General features: G+C 33.6%; 1 protein-coding gene across 5 annotated transcripts in view; it reads left to right on the forward strand.

Annotated features, from left to right (window-relative positions):
* The window catches only part of LOC6050628 (serine-rich adhesin for platelets), an 83892-nt gene extending 79543 nt beyond the window's left edge, over positions 1-4349 (forward strand). For all 5 annotated transcript variants that reach the window (XM_038257892.1, XM_038257887.1, XM_038257878.1 and 2 more), the window contains exons 10-11: positions 2939-3079; positions 3135-4349. In XM_038257892.1, the coding sequence (XP_038113820.1) occupies positions 2939-3079; positions 3135-3206 (213 nt within the window). In that variant the 3' untranslated portion in view covers positions 3207-4349. The remainder of the gene's footprint in view (positions 1-2938; positions 3080-3134) is intronic.
* Positions 4350-19504: the final 15155 nt, after the last annotated feature.

The raw sequence follows: 19504 nt of genomic DNA on the forward strand, positions 1-19504 counted from the left end.
GGCCATACGGAAAACGGAATCGACGTAACACCTTATAATGTGGCCCTCTTAAACCTTGCGGTTTCGTCAACGGATCCACAGGCGTGTATCGTTCTTTTTGCGACAAGACTCCGCCTCCCGGGTCTCCTAAGTGTGAAGGTATGGGCACGGGGAGAGGGCACCGAATACCTATATTTACACTTAGAATTTTTTTGCGTCCGCCCCGGGATTCGAACCGGCGACCTCTGGATTGTGAGTCCAGTGCGCGGTCCGATTGATCCACACAGGCAGACACAGGGCCATACAATAATCAGAAAGCGAACAAATTTTTTTTCTTCGTGGTTCGATTATCTGCAGGTAAATTTTCCGAGGCTTTCGGATAATCGAGTCTGGACTGTATCAAAAATATGGCAAACTTCAGGAAATTATTGAGGTCACAAAATTTGATTTAAAAAAATTAAAGCACAGGTCATGTTTAAAGAATGGAATAACGCACAAAATGGTACAACATTATTGATTTTTAGAGAACAGGTAATTTTCCTAAAAACTATTGTAGTTTGAAGATTTCACATTAAAAACTAAAAAAAAAATGCTCATGTTTGAAAAAAAGGAAAACTCACAAAAATGTGAAAACATTATTGTGTTTTAAAGAAAAAAATATTTCCTAAAAAATGTTTATTGATGCCAGACAATTTCACATGTTGAATGTTTGTGCTCTTGCGACCTTTGTCCTTTTATGAAGTTCATAAATAAAGAAATTTGAAATTTAAGGAAAAAAAACAAAACAAACTTTAAAAAAATAAAAAGCCACAAAAAATTAAAAAATTTGAAATTCTTAAATTAAACTGAAAAATAAAACAAAAGTTCAACGTTTTAAAAATTTAAAAGTTGAGAACATTAAAAATAAAATTATGTAATAAACTCTACAAAAACAAATCTAAGAAATTATAATTTTAAAATATATAGAAATTCAAAAATTTAAACCCAAATGTTTAAAAAATCAAAGCTAAATTTTTTTTAAATTGGAAAACAGTTCGTACTCTACTCCGGTGGAATCGCTGGCGGCGGTTGGACTCGCAATCCAAAGGTCGTCACTTCAAACACTGGGGTGGAAGGTTCCTTGGAGTAGAAAGAGGTTTGGGTGCTCTCCCCATTCAAGCCTTCGGACTCCTAGGTTCGAGCAGAAACTTGCAATAGAGACCACAAAAGACCCGGGGGTCGTTAATGTGGATGGTTTGATTTTTTTTTTGATTCGTACTCTACTGTCCAAAGTCCTCGTCAAAATTTCCAATCCAATCATGAATGTTTGTATCTTTCTCAAAATTTGGGTTTCTTACCTAAATTATGACTCTAAAAATTTATATTTTTTGTAATTTAAGATGGCGACAAAAACGGGGGCATTCAAAATTTAAGAAATCAGGAATTCAAGAATCATTGAATATAAAAAATTTAAGAATTCAGGAATTCAATAATTTAAGAATTTTTCAAATTTAACAATTTAATGCCAGAATTTAATTTTATTTTAAAAATTTGAGAATTTATAGCTTCAAAATTTTGAAATTAAAAAATTTTGAGTATTGTTTTTGTTTTTCGGATTTTTTGGTTTTTAAAACATGTTTTTCATTTGTTAATTTTTTGGATCTCAAATATAAATACTTAAATTTTTGCATTGTGTTTTTACTTTAAATTTTAATATGGTTTCGAAATTTTAATGAAAAAACAAAACAAAGTTGTAGAAGAGAAACTCTCTACGAAATCGGCCGATTTCGACCATTTTTATTTTTTGTATTTTTTAATTTGACTCAAACTTTGTGGGGGCCTTCCCTATGACCAAAGAAGCTATTTTGTGTCATTGGTTCACCCATACAAGTCTCCATACAATTTTGGCAGCTGTCCATGGTACGTAAATATTCGAATATCTGTAACTTTTGAATGAATTTTCTGATCAATTTGGTGTCTTCGGCAAAGTTGTAGGTATTGTTGAGGACTTTTGAGAAAAAAATAGGTACACGGAAAAAAAATTGCCGATTTTTTATTTAATTTTTTTTTACAAAAACTCAATTTCCCAAAATACGCATTTTTTTTTTATTTTCGAGATTTTTTGATATGTTAGGGGACAAAAACCCACAGCAGAGAAACATGGTCAAAAAATCTGCCACCGACTTATGATTTTTTTAAAAATAGTGATTTTTGGAAAAAAAAATCGAAATTTCATGCAAATACAAATCTGACGTAATTTTTTAACGTAAAATTGAATTTGCAATCGAAAAGTACTTTACATATTTTTTGATAAAAGGCTCTGTTTTCAAGATATAGCCGCCGAAAGTTTGATTTTAGCTAAATACTTGCAGTTTTTCGATTTTCAAAAATATTGAACAAGAGTGACCATTTCTAAAAATATTTTTTTTAAAGTTCAGAAAATTTGCTATAAAATTGTCTAAGAGACATTGAAGATTGGGTCTCTGGTTGCTGAGATAAAGCGGCATAAACAAAAAGAAACATGAAAATTGATGTTTTCTAAGTCTCACCCAAACAGCCCACCATTTTCTAATGTCGGTATCTCAGAAACTAATGGTCCGATTTTCAATGTTAAAACATGAAACATTCGTGAAATATTCCGATCTTTTCGAAAAAAGTATTTTGAAATTTTTTAAATCAAGACTAACATTTTAAAAGGGCCAAACATTGAATGTTACGCCCATTTTAAATGTTAGTCTTGATTTAATTTTTTTCAAAATATTTTTTTCGGAAAGATCTTGTAGAAAGTTATCCGTTAAAAACTGACCCAAGGTTATCTTGCAAAAAATCGAGTCGATGTTTGATTGCGGATTTGATTCGATTTTCAGAACTTGCAAGATACCTTTAGAACAGTCTAAAATAAAAAAAATAATATTTTTTAAATTCAACAATACGCATTAAAAATATACACCAAATAAAAAAATACTAACCCCACTTTCAGATCTGCAGCCTGCTGCGCGGTGGCATCGCCGAGCGGGGTGGCGTCCGGGTGGGCCACCGAATCATCGAGATCAACAACCAGAGCGTGGTGGCCGTGCCCCACGAGAAGATCGTCAACCTACTGGCAACGTCTGTCGGGGAGGTATGATCGATGTGTGAGTTCCAAAGTTTTAGGTATTAATTAACTTTTGTTTCAGATTTTGATGAAAACCATGCCTACGTCCATGTTCCGTCTGCTAACCGGCCAGGAGAATCCGGTTTATATCTAAGAAAAGGATGATATCGAACAGTGCTATTGTTTTTCGTTTTTCGTTTTCGGCATAACACATCTTCGCTGTAGTTCTTTATAAAAACAAGTAAAGTGACACTATTTAGCTATTATACACCAGAAGAAGAAGAAGAGACAACGCGACTCATCCTACTACTATCTCTCTCTCTCTCTTATACATACACTAAACTGTGAGAATCTATACTATACTATTTATCGTAAGCAAATGAACGTTTTGAGGAGCGTGCGCGATATTTCCTTAGAAGTGAATGTACGCGCGAAATAATTGAAAACGGAATTAAATCACGCCTTGGCCTTGCAGTTATTGTTGGTGGACGGAAATGAGAACTTGTATCACAGACATACAGACAGTCAGAACGGTTTAGAGCAGAGGACAAATTGTGACACTAACCAAAGAAGCAACGTGAGAAAACGAGCGATCCTGAACCGCAACACTTGAAACACATACTGAACAAATGGAAATGGAAAATATGAAATATATTTTTTGAAATTGTTTAACTGGTAAGCTTACCTTAGCAAGAGAACAACGTGTATGCATTTGGCGAATTGTAAAAAAGAAGATAGCATAAACACCTTTAAAAAAATGGCAACAGTTTGAAGTTCTTCAATCAAATGCACATCTGGTTAAAAGAAAAAGTAAAAAAAAAGAAATCATGTAAAATCATCTGTATTTATCTAGAAGCTAACGCATCATACGTATCTTCGCGCCGAGAGAGCTTGCAAGTCATTGTTACTCAATAGAAACCTCCTCCCCCCTCGACACTCTTAGCAAACAGATTCCGTCGTTCTAGCTTAAAACACCTCAATTTTCCCTCCTCCTCGTTCCTCGATACAAGACAGAGTTTCTATTATATTTTTCTAAGCGATTTGTACCGTTCCCTCCTTCTTCAGAAATTACAAAAAGTAAAAAAATCAATAGCTGGACAGAGCGCTGTGTTGATTAGCGAGTAGTATTAAACAAAAAAGAAGAATAACTTTACGCCGTTACAAGATGAAACCGAACAGAATGATGCTTTTTTGATATATAGTTTATATATATGTACATGTAGATAGGTTTTGCTGAATCCGGAAACGTAGAGATACAAAAAACACACAAAGAAAACAAATCGGACCGTCCCAAAAATAAAAATGAGCATCCAAAATTATAGATCGTGCGCCATCTTTTCTTATTAGTACACAGTCTGTAGGAATCGAGCTAGAATCAAAACATAGTATTACCATTATTTTTGTATACACCAGCAGCAGGCTAAGCAAAGAAGTGTGCTTCATTTTGTATACAAAGCCAAAAGCAGTAGCAGTTTCGGTGCAAACATATCAAAACACAACCTTCTAAGTTTCGCTTGCGCCAAGGAATGTTAATGGAACGTGCAAAAAAAAACGAAAGATTTTGTTGTCAAAGTAAGCAGTATCGGGCAGTTTCATCTGTTGGTTATGAGTCCGGTGCAAGAAATGGTTCAAATTGCTATGAATTCGTCCGACGACGTGCCTTCCAAGCACCGATGCTAAGGAAGGTTTTATCAAAAGGGACAGTACAGTTTTAACATGCAAAATGTTGGAACTTCAGACGACTTTTTTAGATGACTAATTGGATGACACTGAGAAAAGCTATTTTTTTCTCAAATTTCGAAATTCAAGAGGCTATTTTCAGTAACCAATGCTGTGGCTTGGTAGAATTTATAAAGTCTCATCGCTTTTTTTTTTCTTATTTTGGTGAACTATTTTCGCGTTCCTTGCCTTTGCTTTCAGATCAAGTGTTTTCAGAGTTTTTGATTAACTGAATTTGATTCAGTTTTAAATTTAAAATACATATACATACATAACCACAGACAAACAGGCTGAAATCTTATTTTAAAGCCATCATTCAAAAATATAACGGTCAATTTAAACGCTAAGAAACTCACCACGACCATTTTGAATTCACCACATCAAACGATTGACAGTAGCTTGAAACCACACAGAAAAAAATCTGAATTTTATATCAATAATTATGTAACACTTTTTCACGTCATTAATCATTCAAATTTACATGCGATTTGGTGTAAATTTGCAACAAATCATACGTAAAAACATGATTTTACATCAACTAAGTTTACATGTCGACGTCGTCGTGTTATCTTGTCGCACCCGCCATTTCGACGTTCCGAGAAAAACGCGTTTTAATTTTTCTGTGTAGGTATAAGCACGCACACTATCACATTTTTTTTCATTAAAATTTACATGCGATTTGGTGTAAATTTGCAACAAATCATGATGAATAACAATTATGACAAACGACCAAAAAAAATAATAAAAATTTCATTAAAATTTTGAAGTTTCTTGAAATTTAATTTTTTTTCGGACAAATTTTGAAGGGGAGGGGGGGATAAACTTTGAAAAATATTTGCAACGAACTTTTACTTCATTTCGACTATTTACTATTTTTTTCATTTTTGTTGTTGTTGATTTTATTGATTTCATTGATTTTGTTGATTTTGTTGATTTTGTTGATTTTGTTGATTTTGTTGATTTTGTTGATTTTGTTGATTTTGTTGATTTTGTTGATTTTGTTGATTTTGTTGATTTTGTTGATTTTGTTGATGACAATCATAAGAAAATCAAAGTCTACAAACAAATCAAAACATCAAAAAATCAACAAAATTAAACAACCAACAAAATCAACAAAATCAACAAAATCTACTAAATCAACAAAATCAATAAAATCATCAAAATTAACAAAATTATCAAAATTAACAAAATCAACAAAATCAACAAAATCAATAAAATTAACAAAATTAACAAAATTAACAAAATTAACAACATTAACAACATTAACAAAATTAACAAAATAAACAAAATTAACAAAATTAACAAAATTAACAAAATTAACAAAATTAACAAAATTAACAAAATTAACAAAATTAACAAAATTAAAAAATTAACAAAATTAACAAAATTAACAAAATTAACAAAATCAACAAAATTAACAAAATTAACAAAATTAACAAAATTAACAAAATTAACAAAATTAACAAAATTAACAAAATTAACAAAATTAACAAAATTAACAAAATTAACAAAATTAACAAAATTAACAAAATTAACAAAATTAACAAAATTAACAAAATTAACAAAATTAACAAAATTAACAAAATTAACAAAATTAATAAAATTAACAAAATTAACAAAAATAATAAAATTAACAAAATTAACAAAAATAACAAAAATAACGAAAATAACAAAAATAACAAAAATAAAAAATTAACAAAATCAACAAAATCAACAAAATTAACAAAATTATCAAAATTAACAAAATTAGCAAAATTAACAAAATCAACAAATTCAGCAAAATCAATTGTAACATTTTATTTAAAATACAGTTTTTTGATAAATTCTAGAGTTTAAAAAAACTAATCTGGTAAAAACTAGTGCAAAATTTAATATACTAAGATAGCCATATTTCTAATAATTGAAATTTTAGTATTTCTATCTATGAAAAAATCGAAAATCAAACTTTTTTTTTGAAAAATATCAAAATTCATTTGTTTTTATTATACTAAGTACAAACAACACAAAAAAGTCCCAAAAAAGCAAAAAAATATTTTTGGCCGCTCGCTTATATGGAAATACCCCATAGTGCAGTAGTTCAATGAACTAAGTTTAAAGAGGAAAACTGTAGGAAATTTTCTCAGCTTTTGCTTTTCCTTCGAAAAAGTTTACCTAAAAATGCCAATGAAAATTGTGAAGTCATTTTCAACTGCAAATTTGATTTTGCATCTAAAATTGAATTTTGAAGTTTATTTTAAGAAAATCTTCATTTTTTAAGATTTTGCACCATCCTAAACTGTGGCACAAAAAATGCCTTGTCACAATAAAAATTTCTAATTTAAAAATATATGTTTTAACTGAAAAGTGAAAATTGTCGTGTAGCTTTTTTCCCTGAAAAGTAATTAGTACAGTACTTGTTCGCTTTTTAACTGGGCGCTCGATAACTGGGCTGCAGCCCACTTTAAAAGCAGACAAACGTCAAAAACATAAACAAACCTAAATGACCGAGGGGTCCATGGATGCAACAATCAAGAGTAATAATTAAAAAAAATCTGAAATTTCAAGTAACAATTAAAGGAAGCATGGAAAACATGCTCTAGATACAAATTGAAGCAACTTTAAATTATTTTTATTTAAAACAATGTTGATGCATTGATGATCCCCTCGGCAGCCCAGTTAGCGAGCAGCATTCAGTAACTGGGCGACGTTTTCAGCCCAGTTACCGAACAAGTACTGTATAACCAAGGGTCCTGATTTTCGGTTCAATGAACTGAAACCACTCACTCATCGCCTATCCATTCGTCGCCTATTCTAACCCGCTAGCATTCATGAGCGAATGATTCTCGCAAGCAGTCAGCGAGTGGCCCGAACTGTTCACTCAGAGAACAAATACATCGTGATTTTTTTTGCCTACTCCGTCGCTCGACGACACTCACACACTACCATGCTCAGCGAAGAGCCATTCTCACAAAACGCCAGCGCGGCAGTCTTTTTGTTTTCACACCCTCAGTTTGAGATCAATTTGATTTTTTCTTGATGGATGTTTCTTTGAATGGTGTCTATAATGGCATGAAATCAAAATAAATGCACAATTTAATTGATAACATTGATTTTAGGCAACCAAAATCAATGAGTATAACGCAGCGCATCAGAGAAAAAATGTTTTCAGTTCAGAGTGATCGGGGACGTTCGGCCTGCTTGAGCCGTTCGGAGACTGAGCCGATCAGAGAGAGAGAAGGAGAGTAGAAAAGAGAGTGTTCGGGAGCGAATGGTTTCAAAGTGACAAACAGTAGGAATTCATCAGGGCAGTATCGCGTCGCCTGCTATTTGTGCTCGCGAATAGAGTGGTTGATTTTGAGCAATCAGGACCCTTGTGTATAACCTACAACTTTACCTTGGTGTCTTGAACAGAAAAATCTTTCTCTATGTACAGCTTTTTGCTTCACATATTTTGTATGCTAAATTGAATGGAAGAATGAAAAACGAAAGATTCAAAATGGCTTCTTGGTTCGCCTAAATAAAATAAAAATACAAAATTTAAAATTTCGAAATAAAATGCAAAAAATTTAAATTCTACAAAATGAGTATTTTGTAAATCTAGAAAATTCTTCGCAAAAATATTAAACAATCTATGAAAAATTTAACGGTTATTTTTCAAATATCTAGAATTTTGTTTAGAAAAATCATCATTACTGTGGAAATCCATGTAAAATCATGTATATAAGACAATTTTGAAATTCTCAAAAATACATCAACATGCTTAAATACGAATGATTAATTTGTTTCGTTCGAAAACATTTTGCATTGTTTTTTTTTAAATTTCCAAAAAACGCAATTTTGTAAGAAAAAAGTTAATTTTATCCTTTGAAAATATATGCAAAATCTGGTAATGCTAATTTTGGCACCGTTTGATACCCTTTTTATAGATTAAGAGTTTTTGAAAATTTTCAAAAACAAACAATTGCGTACCGTAAACTGGGATCACTCGGGTCACCCATGGGGTGAATTGGGACAGCAGTTTTAACCATGTTGGAGCACAATATTTTGATTTTTCTAATTGGTTTCGGTTAGAACAGACTCAGACCAGCAAAATGTGTACATCCATTTCCAAATATAAAAGCTTTAAGTGCTCTAAAAACTGCTGTCCCTATTCAGACTGTAGTCCCAATTCGCCCCAGATTACGGTAGAACGAATTTTGCAGAAAAAAAGTCAGGAATTTTATTCTAAAACTATACTTTGAATGTATAAATCCTACTCACGTCGGTGGATGTTAGCAAAATAAATGAGCAGAATAGTTAGCTTATTGTAAATTTTGAACATTGCAAACAAACAATCAACGTCAAATTTAGTTTCGACACTCATGCTGAAAATAAAGAAATTTAATTATTTCCAAAAATGTTTTACTTGGCTAAAACAATATCCCTGAAATTTTTTTATAGAAAAACAATTTCAGCCTCACTTTCGATTTTTCAGCAAACAGTATCACAAAATGCTTGAAACATCATTTTTAATTATTAACGAATCTAAATATGAAAACAATTTTTTAACGATCTGTTGTCCCATTGAAATTCCCAATTTAAAATTCATGAATAAGCGTTATTCAGTGAATTCTGAATCCTGTAAACTCGATTTTACAAGTTTTGTCAATGAAAATTCCAATTTTAGTCAATAATTTTGCTTGCCCCCTCATATTAGAGGGGAGAGAATCCTTAAATTTTGTTATTAAATGGCCTTAACATGCTTGCCTTGCAATACGTATTTTTTTGAAAATTCGAATTGTATTATTCAGGAAATTGATTGGAAAGTTTCATTAAGGCTCCAGAAATTAATACAAGCAGTTGAAAATAAATAAAAAAAAAATTTATAACATTTATTTTTCTTGTTTTTTTTTCATAAAATTGTAAATTTTTGAGCATAAAAATAAATGTTTAACTACGGATCGCGAAAGATCATAACACGTAAGCAAAAATTAAATGTTTTCACGAAGTTTTATACATTTTGCAATTATTTAACAGACTACTGCCACTATGTTTTCGACATTTTGTGATAGTTCTAACTTATGAATTTTGAAAACTTAATCAGAAGTGAGGTTTTTGAAAATAAATATAAAAAAATCTCTCAAACTACCAAAAACTACTAATTATTTTCCCAACGCCATCTTGGATAGACTTCGGCTGATATTGCTCGGTCGCGATTTCTGGATTTTTTCAAAAAAATATCGTCCCTGTTTGTCTTCACATGAGTTGAACTCACGCCAAGTATGAGCCCTTGACGACAAAGGGAAGTAAGTTAAAAAGAGAAATTTAAAGTCGAAAACATTTAAGAAAAATCATAACGTCATGATGATTTTTTGCCAGCTTCATTAATTTATAACTTCAAACTGTAATTTCTCGAAATATTTTAAACAAATTCTTCTAGCATAACCCTTTTTGAAAAATTTTATTATATCAATTCAGTTTTCATCCAATTTGGTCAAGGTAAACAAAAATGCAGAACAAATTTCAATTTTGATCTTGGCCGAAAGAGGTAAATATCTTATTTTCAAATTATATACCAAAAAAATCGTTAAAATAGGTTGGGCGTCATCCATACCATCCATACTTTGTGGATGAAACCTTGTCAAAATAATAGCAAAATTGTTGTTGCCCAACATATAAGCAAACAATATTCCTAGTTATGAATGCTTCAAAAATAAATTTTATCTGAATTCAATCTTGATATGAAATTTACAGACAAGCTGATAAGTTCAATATGAACAGCAGATTGAAGTGAATAAAATCAAATCAGGTTCTGTAATTATTATTTTTTGTATAATTTCAAAATGTTGGTGCCAAAAAAGGTAGGCAAATGTATACTTCTGCATGTATTTCGGGAATTCCCGGGAAATTTACAAATTTCCCGGGAAACGGGAAATCCCAGGAATTCCCGGGAATTTTTTTTCCTGGGACGTGAAATTGGACGCTCTATTCAGAATGCAATAAAATATTTAAAAAGGACTTTTTGCTCAACCGACGGCGTGCCTATCAAGCAGCGATGCTGCGGGATGGACCAATTGTGGCAATTTGAAAATTTTAGCACTGATTCAAGTTCAGAAGATGAAATGCCCACCATGCTGTTTAATAACTTTCAGTTCAATAAACACTAGGAAAAGCTTGGATCCAAAGAAAGTACCTCATATGACAAGGTAAGAATTAACATTCCCCCCAAACAAGTGTAAGCATAATCAGATAATCATAAAAAAAATCAACATCCAAAACTATAACTGTTATCCGTGCTTGCATCATCATCATCCTGCCGAAGCAGCTTGTTTACTTCCTTTTATCGCGTAGATGTCAGCCCCCATATATTTATTACGCTTTATTTCACCCGTCTTTGCTACGCTCAAGGAACGTAACAAGAACAAAAACAAACAAAAAAGTATGTCTAAATGTCCTTTCACCCCCGCGCTCCCTAAGTGTACTCTACTTAAGAAATAAGAACTCTCACACGCAAGTTCGAGCATGTTCGCGAAAGGATGAAACAAACCGTCGACGCTGAAACAATCGGAGCAAATGTGTTTGTGGGTAAGATTGAGCAAGTGTGAACAACATTTTGTAATCGTGAGTATTAGAACAAAATGGTAACAGTTGAAATATTACTTTAACAAAAATAAGAAAAGAAGAAGAAGAGAGGTGAAAAACATTCCCAATGAAAAAACCAGAACCCTTAACCTTAAAGAATGCACTTTTTATGCGCCACTCACCCGCCCGCCATAGGATCAAGAAGAAAAAAAAAACAAGAGAGGAAGAAAAGAAGAAGTAAACGAATGAAACACTGAAAATAAAAACTAGTCTTAACAAAAGTCATAGTGTATTGAATATTCTGCTGAAAATTGAAAGGAAAAGGAAAAACAAAAAATCTTAGTCTGTTAAAGTAAGAAAAGAGCTCTGAAGAAGTGGATACAGAAATGAGCTGTTAAGACAAGAAAAGAATTAAATTGGCAATAACAGATCTGAGCAGAACCTTATTTCAGGCTATCAAAAAAAAAAAAAAAAACAAAATGACGCGCAACCGCTAGAAAAGGAAGGATCGTCGAGATTTGTACAGATGTGTGAAGCTGGTCTTGCTAAAATTGTGGTAGAAAAAGGGGAAAAAATGTTTGAACGGCAGAAAGGAAAGAAAAACAAGCTTAACGCCCATTTATCTTGGAAGTAATCCATAAAGCGAATTAAATAATCTACTACCACAAACCAAGGAACGTTGATTGACAAAATAATAAGGAACTTTGAAGAAAAAGAAGAAGCAGCAGCAGAAAAAAAACAAGCAACACAACACTAATGTAATTATTGCTAAATAATCTATGAAATTATGGGAAATGTATATTTATTCCAACAACAAAAACAAATATATAAAATTTTGTGATGTAATATTCTCAAAAATCTGTCAGTGTGTTTTTTTTATTCTCTGTGAGAAAATGATCCCCTATGTCTCAGGTTTTATTTTCGGACTTTTTGACTTTTTTTTATTATTTTTGCCTTTCTTACTAAAGAAAGGTATAGGTTTTACTTTAAGGCTGGACGTCATTTTCATCTTCGTTAATAAAACGATTCAGCATGAATTTTAATCGGAAAAATCGCCAAAAAATCACACTGCATCGATTTTCGACGCTCTATCGATTCATCTTGACAGAACTCGCCTATCTCCAACCCTCGAATTAAATACATTCCGTGGAGATCGAGTGACGTTCGTGTGTGGTAAACGTTTGCCAAATTTTGTGTCGTCTCCCCTGAACCCGATTTTGATTCTTCTGAATGCAGATGAAAGCTAGTGTGCTGAACCTGGGCGAGTTGCCGATCAAATTTCGAAATATCCATCTGTTTTCGGATGTGGCCAGACTTTTCAACAAAATACACAGTTTTCAAATGGAAATATGGTCAAAATTTTTCATTTTCATATCTTTTTTTTATCTCAAAAATTGCATTTTTCGAGCTCTAGAACTTCCCAAATTTTCATCCAGATTCATACTATGGTTCTGGAGTTAGAGCCGTTTGATTAAAATACCATAAGAAAAAAAAATCCCTAAAAAAAGGTAAAAGCACACCTGGTGACCTTCACCAACATTTTTCGTTTCCAATTTTATCTGAAATTTCTTGCAACATTCATAGTACAGACCATGAGTGAGCATCTGAAACAAATTTGACATCTATCGGCAATCCCGATCAATTTTTAGTACGATTTTCTTTTTGCCTTTCTTACTAAAGAAAGGTATAGGTTTTACTTTATGGCTGGACGTCATTTTCATGTTCGTAAATATGACGATTCAGCATAAATTTTAATCGGAAAAATCGCCAAAAAATCACACTGCATCGGTTTTCGACACTTCGTCGCCAAGTTGTCAAGTTGAGCTTCGAATACTGGCATTCTCGCTGGCGCATATATTTTGTGGCTCGAGATATACTCGTTTGTAGTAGCTTTTCTACCGATGTTTCCTTCAACATGTAAGATATTGTAGCTTATCCGTTTCTTTTGCCCTGTCCGTTTTTTGCATAACTGTCCAATGTTTATGCAAAAACTTTTTTGACATAGGACATTCATCCGGATACAAACAATTTGTTTCCCGTGTGCTCCTAAAATCGCCTTTAAGTAGGCTTCATTTTGTCGTGATTTCGTAAGTTTATTTAAAAGAGTTCATTGGATTCCAATAGGAGCTATCTAAGCTTCTAAGCTTTATATCGATTTCAATGTTTTCAATGCTCGCGACACCAATGACTATCTACCTAAGGTATTGCGATTGAGTGTGTAGTGGTGCGGTTGTAAAAATAGCTATCTCTGACTCTCTCACTTTCGTAGATGCTGAATGGCAAGGTTCCCTGCACTTTGTGCCACACGCGGTTTGTTCGGTTTTTGGGCTCGTACCAAAACTAGAAAACCAAAACCAAGGCTTGCCATGCTTGCGTTTGTCATGAACGCTTGTTTGATTAAGAATTTGTACGATTAAAAATATTCTTTTGGTGAAAATTGCGTTTTCAATTTCTTTTGGAAAACATATCATTAATAATACCTTGCTTTCATCATAAGATTTTTTGTATCATCATAATCATTTTGTGCTGACGTTATAAATTTTTTAAAGAAACTTTGTCCATGCGTTTCTTATGTCAAAAGAAGCTATTGGTTCATGTCAATGTCGGATTCATGAGTTTTATATGCCAACAACATTGAAGCCTTTGTCTACATAAATCGCATTTTTTTTAAAAAAAAAGGAGCGTTATTTTATTACGTAACGCTAAATATAGGAATTATTTTGGGCCAAATTGAGTTAAGAACGCCATTTTGTGCAGCTCACAATGCCTCACCTTTTGACCTTCACAGATCCCCAAAATTCGATTTCAATGCAAATTTCGGGACAATGCACAGAATGGTCAACCAAACAAAACGTGTTTGTTATTGTTTACATAGCGTGCTCTAGTTTTTGTTAATTCAAGGTCAAACATTAAAACGCGTTTTTCTAGGAACGTCGAAATGGCGGGTGCGACATGATAGCACGACGACGTCGGCTTGCTAGTCGTGCACGCTACCACTGCGCCGGCCGGCCAGTTGAAGACGGGAGAGTTTTTTGTGCTATTGGTTCTTGCCTCGCTTCTAGCCTTCGATGAAAGTCGCGCAAAAATCAATCAGTGAAACACATTAAATTCATGTGGATAATCACGTTGACTTTGTATAGTGCCTGTTTTGGGTAGATCTTAAGATCAATTTCAAGTGTTTTGCTCATCACTTTGAACAGTTCAAGACGTCGGGACAAATTCATAAGCAAAACACTTGGAAAGCTTGAGACACCCGAATGAAAATAACGTGTTAAAAACTACCAAAAAGTCCACCGCCCAAACACTTGCATTTGATAGTGGTTTGGATTTATGTTGAAACAAAAACCAATTAGATCTACGATGTGATTTTATTCAATCATTCAAGTGTTTGGGCACTTGAATAAAAAGTGTGGCATATTTTCAGTGTACTGCATAATATTTGGATATTTTTTGTTAGTTTCGTATAGAACAGACTCAAACCAACAAACATAGTGCATCGCGTCCAAATTTCAAGCTTTTAAGTGCTCTAAAAACTGCTGTCCCTATTCAGACTGTATTTCCGATTGACCCCAGTCTGCGGCACTTAAAAAAAAACAAATCATGGAAGCAGTGTTGCAAATGAGTGATAGAAAAGCTATCAATTGATAATCTTTGCACCAAAAACATCCGAGAGTATAGTGGCCGTGACTATAGCTTGTGAGATCTCTTCTTGTGTCTCGTGATTCCCAGCGATGTCATTCTCTCTCTATCACTCCTCCCCTTTTCCTCGACTATGCGCTCTCACCGCTGAGTCTCTCAATCTCTCAGAAAACTGCAATGATAGAACGCGAGATGGCGATTAGGAGCCGACCACGCATGACGTCCCGTTAAACAGCGTTTGCAAAATTGGTTTTGTGGCGGCTTTTGTGGTTACACGCTGTTGCGGTAGGATGATCGTGGAAGCGGGAATGAGAGAGAAAAAGAAAATGTCAATCGCGAGTGTGTAAACACGAAAACGTGTTCGGCTATGTTCGGCACTGAGAGTTTCAATAAGGAGAAAAGAGCAGTTGTATTTGAGGCATGAATATTCAGGTGAGATAATTGTAGTTGCTGAGAGCTGATATTTTGATATTTTAACAACCCTGCATGGAAGGTTGGTCTAGTTCCCATTTTGCATAAAATTTGACGTAGCGTCGATTGACGCAATTTCCAGTGTTTGTTGAGCAAATGAAAACTTGATGCTGAAAAATGGAGCACTTCCATTCGAGCAGTTTTTGCTTTTTTCTACAATGTATTTCCCAAGTAACCATCCAGCACTAAAAGAAATATAAAATAAATGAGTTGCTAAACAGCATTCACCAGCTAATCAGTCATAAAACAGCTAAGGTGATTGCAAATTAGCTTTAAAACAACTGCTCTAGTAATAGCCGGAATAGTACTGATTTAATGCTGCTACTAGCAACACTGCAACAAAATATTTCATCAAACTGGCAACACGATTTTGTTCCGTGTAAGAGCGAAAGAGAGAGCACCAACAAAAAAATCAAAAATAATGCTTACTCTCTCAATTCATCCATTAAACCAAAACAAATCATGCGGGGAGAAAAATGCAGTCAGCTGAGAATTTTGTTTAATGATTGAAAAAAAAACGTTTGCAATCGAAGCCTTTTCATCATGTTGGTAAGTTTAATTTTATTAATTTTATATTCAAAACGATAAAAAAAACTACTAGCGTTCTTCTACTACCCATGCAGTGGCCACCAGCAGCTGTTTCCTTACGGATACGCAGGAATAGTGGCAAATTAATGCAAATTTAGTGAAACGCAGTTATGGAGGCTGTGAAACGATTGTGTTGAAATTAGAATAAATTATCCAGAATCCACAGAGAAATGTCTTTAAAAATAAATAGAGAAAATTCCTAGTGACCTAGTGACTAAATTATGTGCATATTAAGTAGAATCCATGTATTTAACTTTAACAGTGTTGTTGTTTATGTAGCTCTGATAACAATCCTGGGAATCCATACCTCATATTCTTCATGTAAACTAATGTCAAAAACATAAACAATGACTTTTAAAACCCGCCGTTTGACATGCATGATTTTTAAAACCCGCCAAACAAATCGCAGCAAACTGGTGGTTGCTCAGGGAAAATGTCCTTGTCAAAAAAAAATCATGTTTTTCTTTGAAACCGTTTTGGTTTGTTTAGGTCCTGGTTTTAAACTAGACCGGATCGCACCGAGATCAGGACAAGTGGCCAATTTATTTCAGGAATCCGGATCCCATTCATTCATCACAATAGTCCCATCAAAATGGAATTATGTGGTTCCGGATGTTGAACGGATGAAGGAAGGCGAAATCGTCCCCCGGTGTGAAAATTGAAAAAAAGTTTTTCAAAGTCAAGTTGAATCTGAAGTCGAAGAATGTAGAATTAGTAGATTATGTGTTATTGAAATTTTAAACAAGGTGAAATACAAACGATTTTAGAAAAAGGGGGAGGGGTTTTGTGTGTTGTGTTGCTTAAAATCAAAATGATCAATAAAAATTATTTCGAAATTGATTAGAACCTTTTCAAGCTGTCACTCTTGACAAATTATTCTATTTGAATTAAAAAAAGGCACAAAGATTTAACTTGAAATTGAACCTGATGTAATTGTTTTTTTTATCTTACATAGTTACTTGTTCAAGGCACTATACTTCTTAAGTTTTCTTCAATCATTTTTTGCCTCGGACAAAGAGTGAGCAAAGAAGTTATTCAGATTCTTTCTGTTTCTTTTGCTGGAGCAAGAAAAGCATTAATCAAACAATATCTGAGGTTAAATATTTGCTTTCTTGCGTGAACTTTAGCTTTTCAGCCAGCTAAAAGCCTAAAACCAACATTCATGAATCAAATTGAACTCTGTCCACCGTTATGTTTTCTTATGAAACGGTGTGCAAACGGATGAGCGAGGATTTAAATTTAACAAAAATTACGTATTTAAAAACCTCCTCCATTTATCGCGTTTTATATCAAGAAAAACTAAGCCCTTTTTCAATAAAAATCAATCTATAGAATCAGGAAACTAAAAACGACTGTGCGACCGAAAAATCACCACCGTTTCAAAGGAAAAACAGAAATTATTTGACAAGGACATTTTCTCTGGGCAACCACTAGTTTGCTGCGATTTGTTTGGCGGGTTTTAAAAATCATTCGTGTCAAACGGCGGGTTTTAAAAGTCATTGTTTATGTTTTTGACATTAGTTTACATAAAGAATAGCCGTGAGGACACGGTCTCAGGATTCATCGAATAACAACAACATCCAGCCTATCATCCGGGATTATATCGACAAAAACGCGAGTTCAAGCAAATAATTCAACTTCCCCTCTCAATCAGCTGAGTCGGCAAAGTAGTAAACAATCCAAAAATAGAATTGAGTGAAGCAGAGGAGAGAGAGAGGGAAAGGGACAACAACATTTTTGCCTCTCCAATTTTTTGACATTTTGCAGGGGTGGAGCAACAACAGGATAGGGGCTCAGCTGTAAAACAGAAATATAAAGTCCAAAACTAGCTGTAAATCTGCTGTAAAAGCGCATTTGGTGCAGATGTCAAAACATTTTAGCTTTTTGTCGCAGCTGTAAATGCGCTGTTAGTGCTGAACAGTGACTTTATTTAGTGCTGGATGGTTACTTGGGAATTCTTATGGAGCGAACTGTCAAAAACTGCTCGACTGCGACTTCCATTCGAGCAGTTTTTGCTTTTTTCTACAATGGATTTCTTATGGAGCGAACTGTCAAAAACTGCTCGACTGCGGGTGCTCCATATTGAGCGCTTTTTTAGCATAAATTTTAACATAGATATTGCTCTCGACGATTTCTTTATTCTCTATCGTTTCAGTGTCTTTAAATAAATCAAGACTGTCCAAAATACTGAGTATGACTTTTCCATTGCGAAAACTAGTTTTGCTCTACTAAAAGCAGCGATATTTGTGTCGTTTTGTTGCAAATGTTTCGAAAATCTGCTGTAAGCCAATTCAAACGCTAGCAAGAAAAAACTCAACACGTATGTACTAACAATCAGTGGCAACAGCTTAATCACATCGTTAAGGCGAATGGTTTGCAACTCTGTTTCCGCCACTTTACCTTCTTTGACTCGGCTTACCCTGTTTGAAAAATGTCGCACGTCGTGCGAGCTGTCGCGCGGTTTTGATTTTACCGTTTCGATATCGATTGGTCGAAAGGACGACAAACGGACGACAAACACTCGACATGCCCGACATTGTTTTTTCCATCGATTTTCCTTCAATTTGACGTCACGATTTTCGTCGACGCAGTTTGACAGTTCTCTTCAGTTGGTCTTGTTTGGACTTGATCAAATCAGAGAAACTTTGAACCGAATCGAACCAGTTTACGTTGTTGAAAAGTTCGTGTGGATTTTTGCCGGTTGATTGGTAAGTTGTGTTGCTTTTTTTGCGAGCGGCTTTATCACAGCAATATTTATATTCCAGATTTTCTGATTTCGGCCTTCGTGGTGGAGGAGGAGGAGAACGGGTCACATCGTTGCTCCGGCGGGCCATGCCGGAAGACGGGAAGGAGCACCCGGTCTGTGATCGAGGAAGCGGATTGGTGTTTAACTTTCCGCGGGATGTGGCGGTGCATGGTTTTTATACGGTGAGTTGGGTTTTGAAACGATAGAGGAGGTGTGCATCGTAGTGTTTCCTTCCCATTTGGACGACGAAAAATAAATGAGGACGATGAAAGTGTGAGGGGAAAGGGCTGGGGTGGGGACTGGACAATTTAAAACCTGAAACCATCACAAATTCTAAACAATAATATTCTATTTTTTCAATTCTGATTCTTTTCAATTCCACAATTCAAATTTTCTAAGATTCAAATAAATATAAAATAATACAATTAAATGGTATGGTTTCGTTCAAAAATATGATAAAAATTAAAAATATACACTCAAACCCCGATGGTTTGACACCAACAGTTTGTCACTTTTTAGTTTGACTTTGAAAACAAGACATATATATTATAAAATTATAAAATTATAAAATTATAAAATTATAAAATTATAAAATTATAAAATTATAAAATTATAAAATTATAAAATTATAAAATTATAAAATTATAAAATTATAAAATTATAAAATTATAAAATTATAAAATTATAAAATTATAAAATTATAAAATTATAAAATTATAAAATTATAAAATTATAAAATTATAAAATTA

This window comes from Culex quinquefasciatus, chromosome 1 (assembly GCF_015732765.1).
Source record: "Culex quinquefasciatus strain JHB chromosome 1, VPISU_Cqui_1.0_pri_paternal, whole genome shotgun sequence".
Classification (NCBI taxonomy): domain Eukaryota; kingdom Metazoa; phylum Arthropoda; class Insecta; order Diptera; family Culicidae; genus Culex; species Culex quinquefasciatus.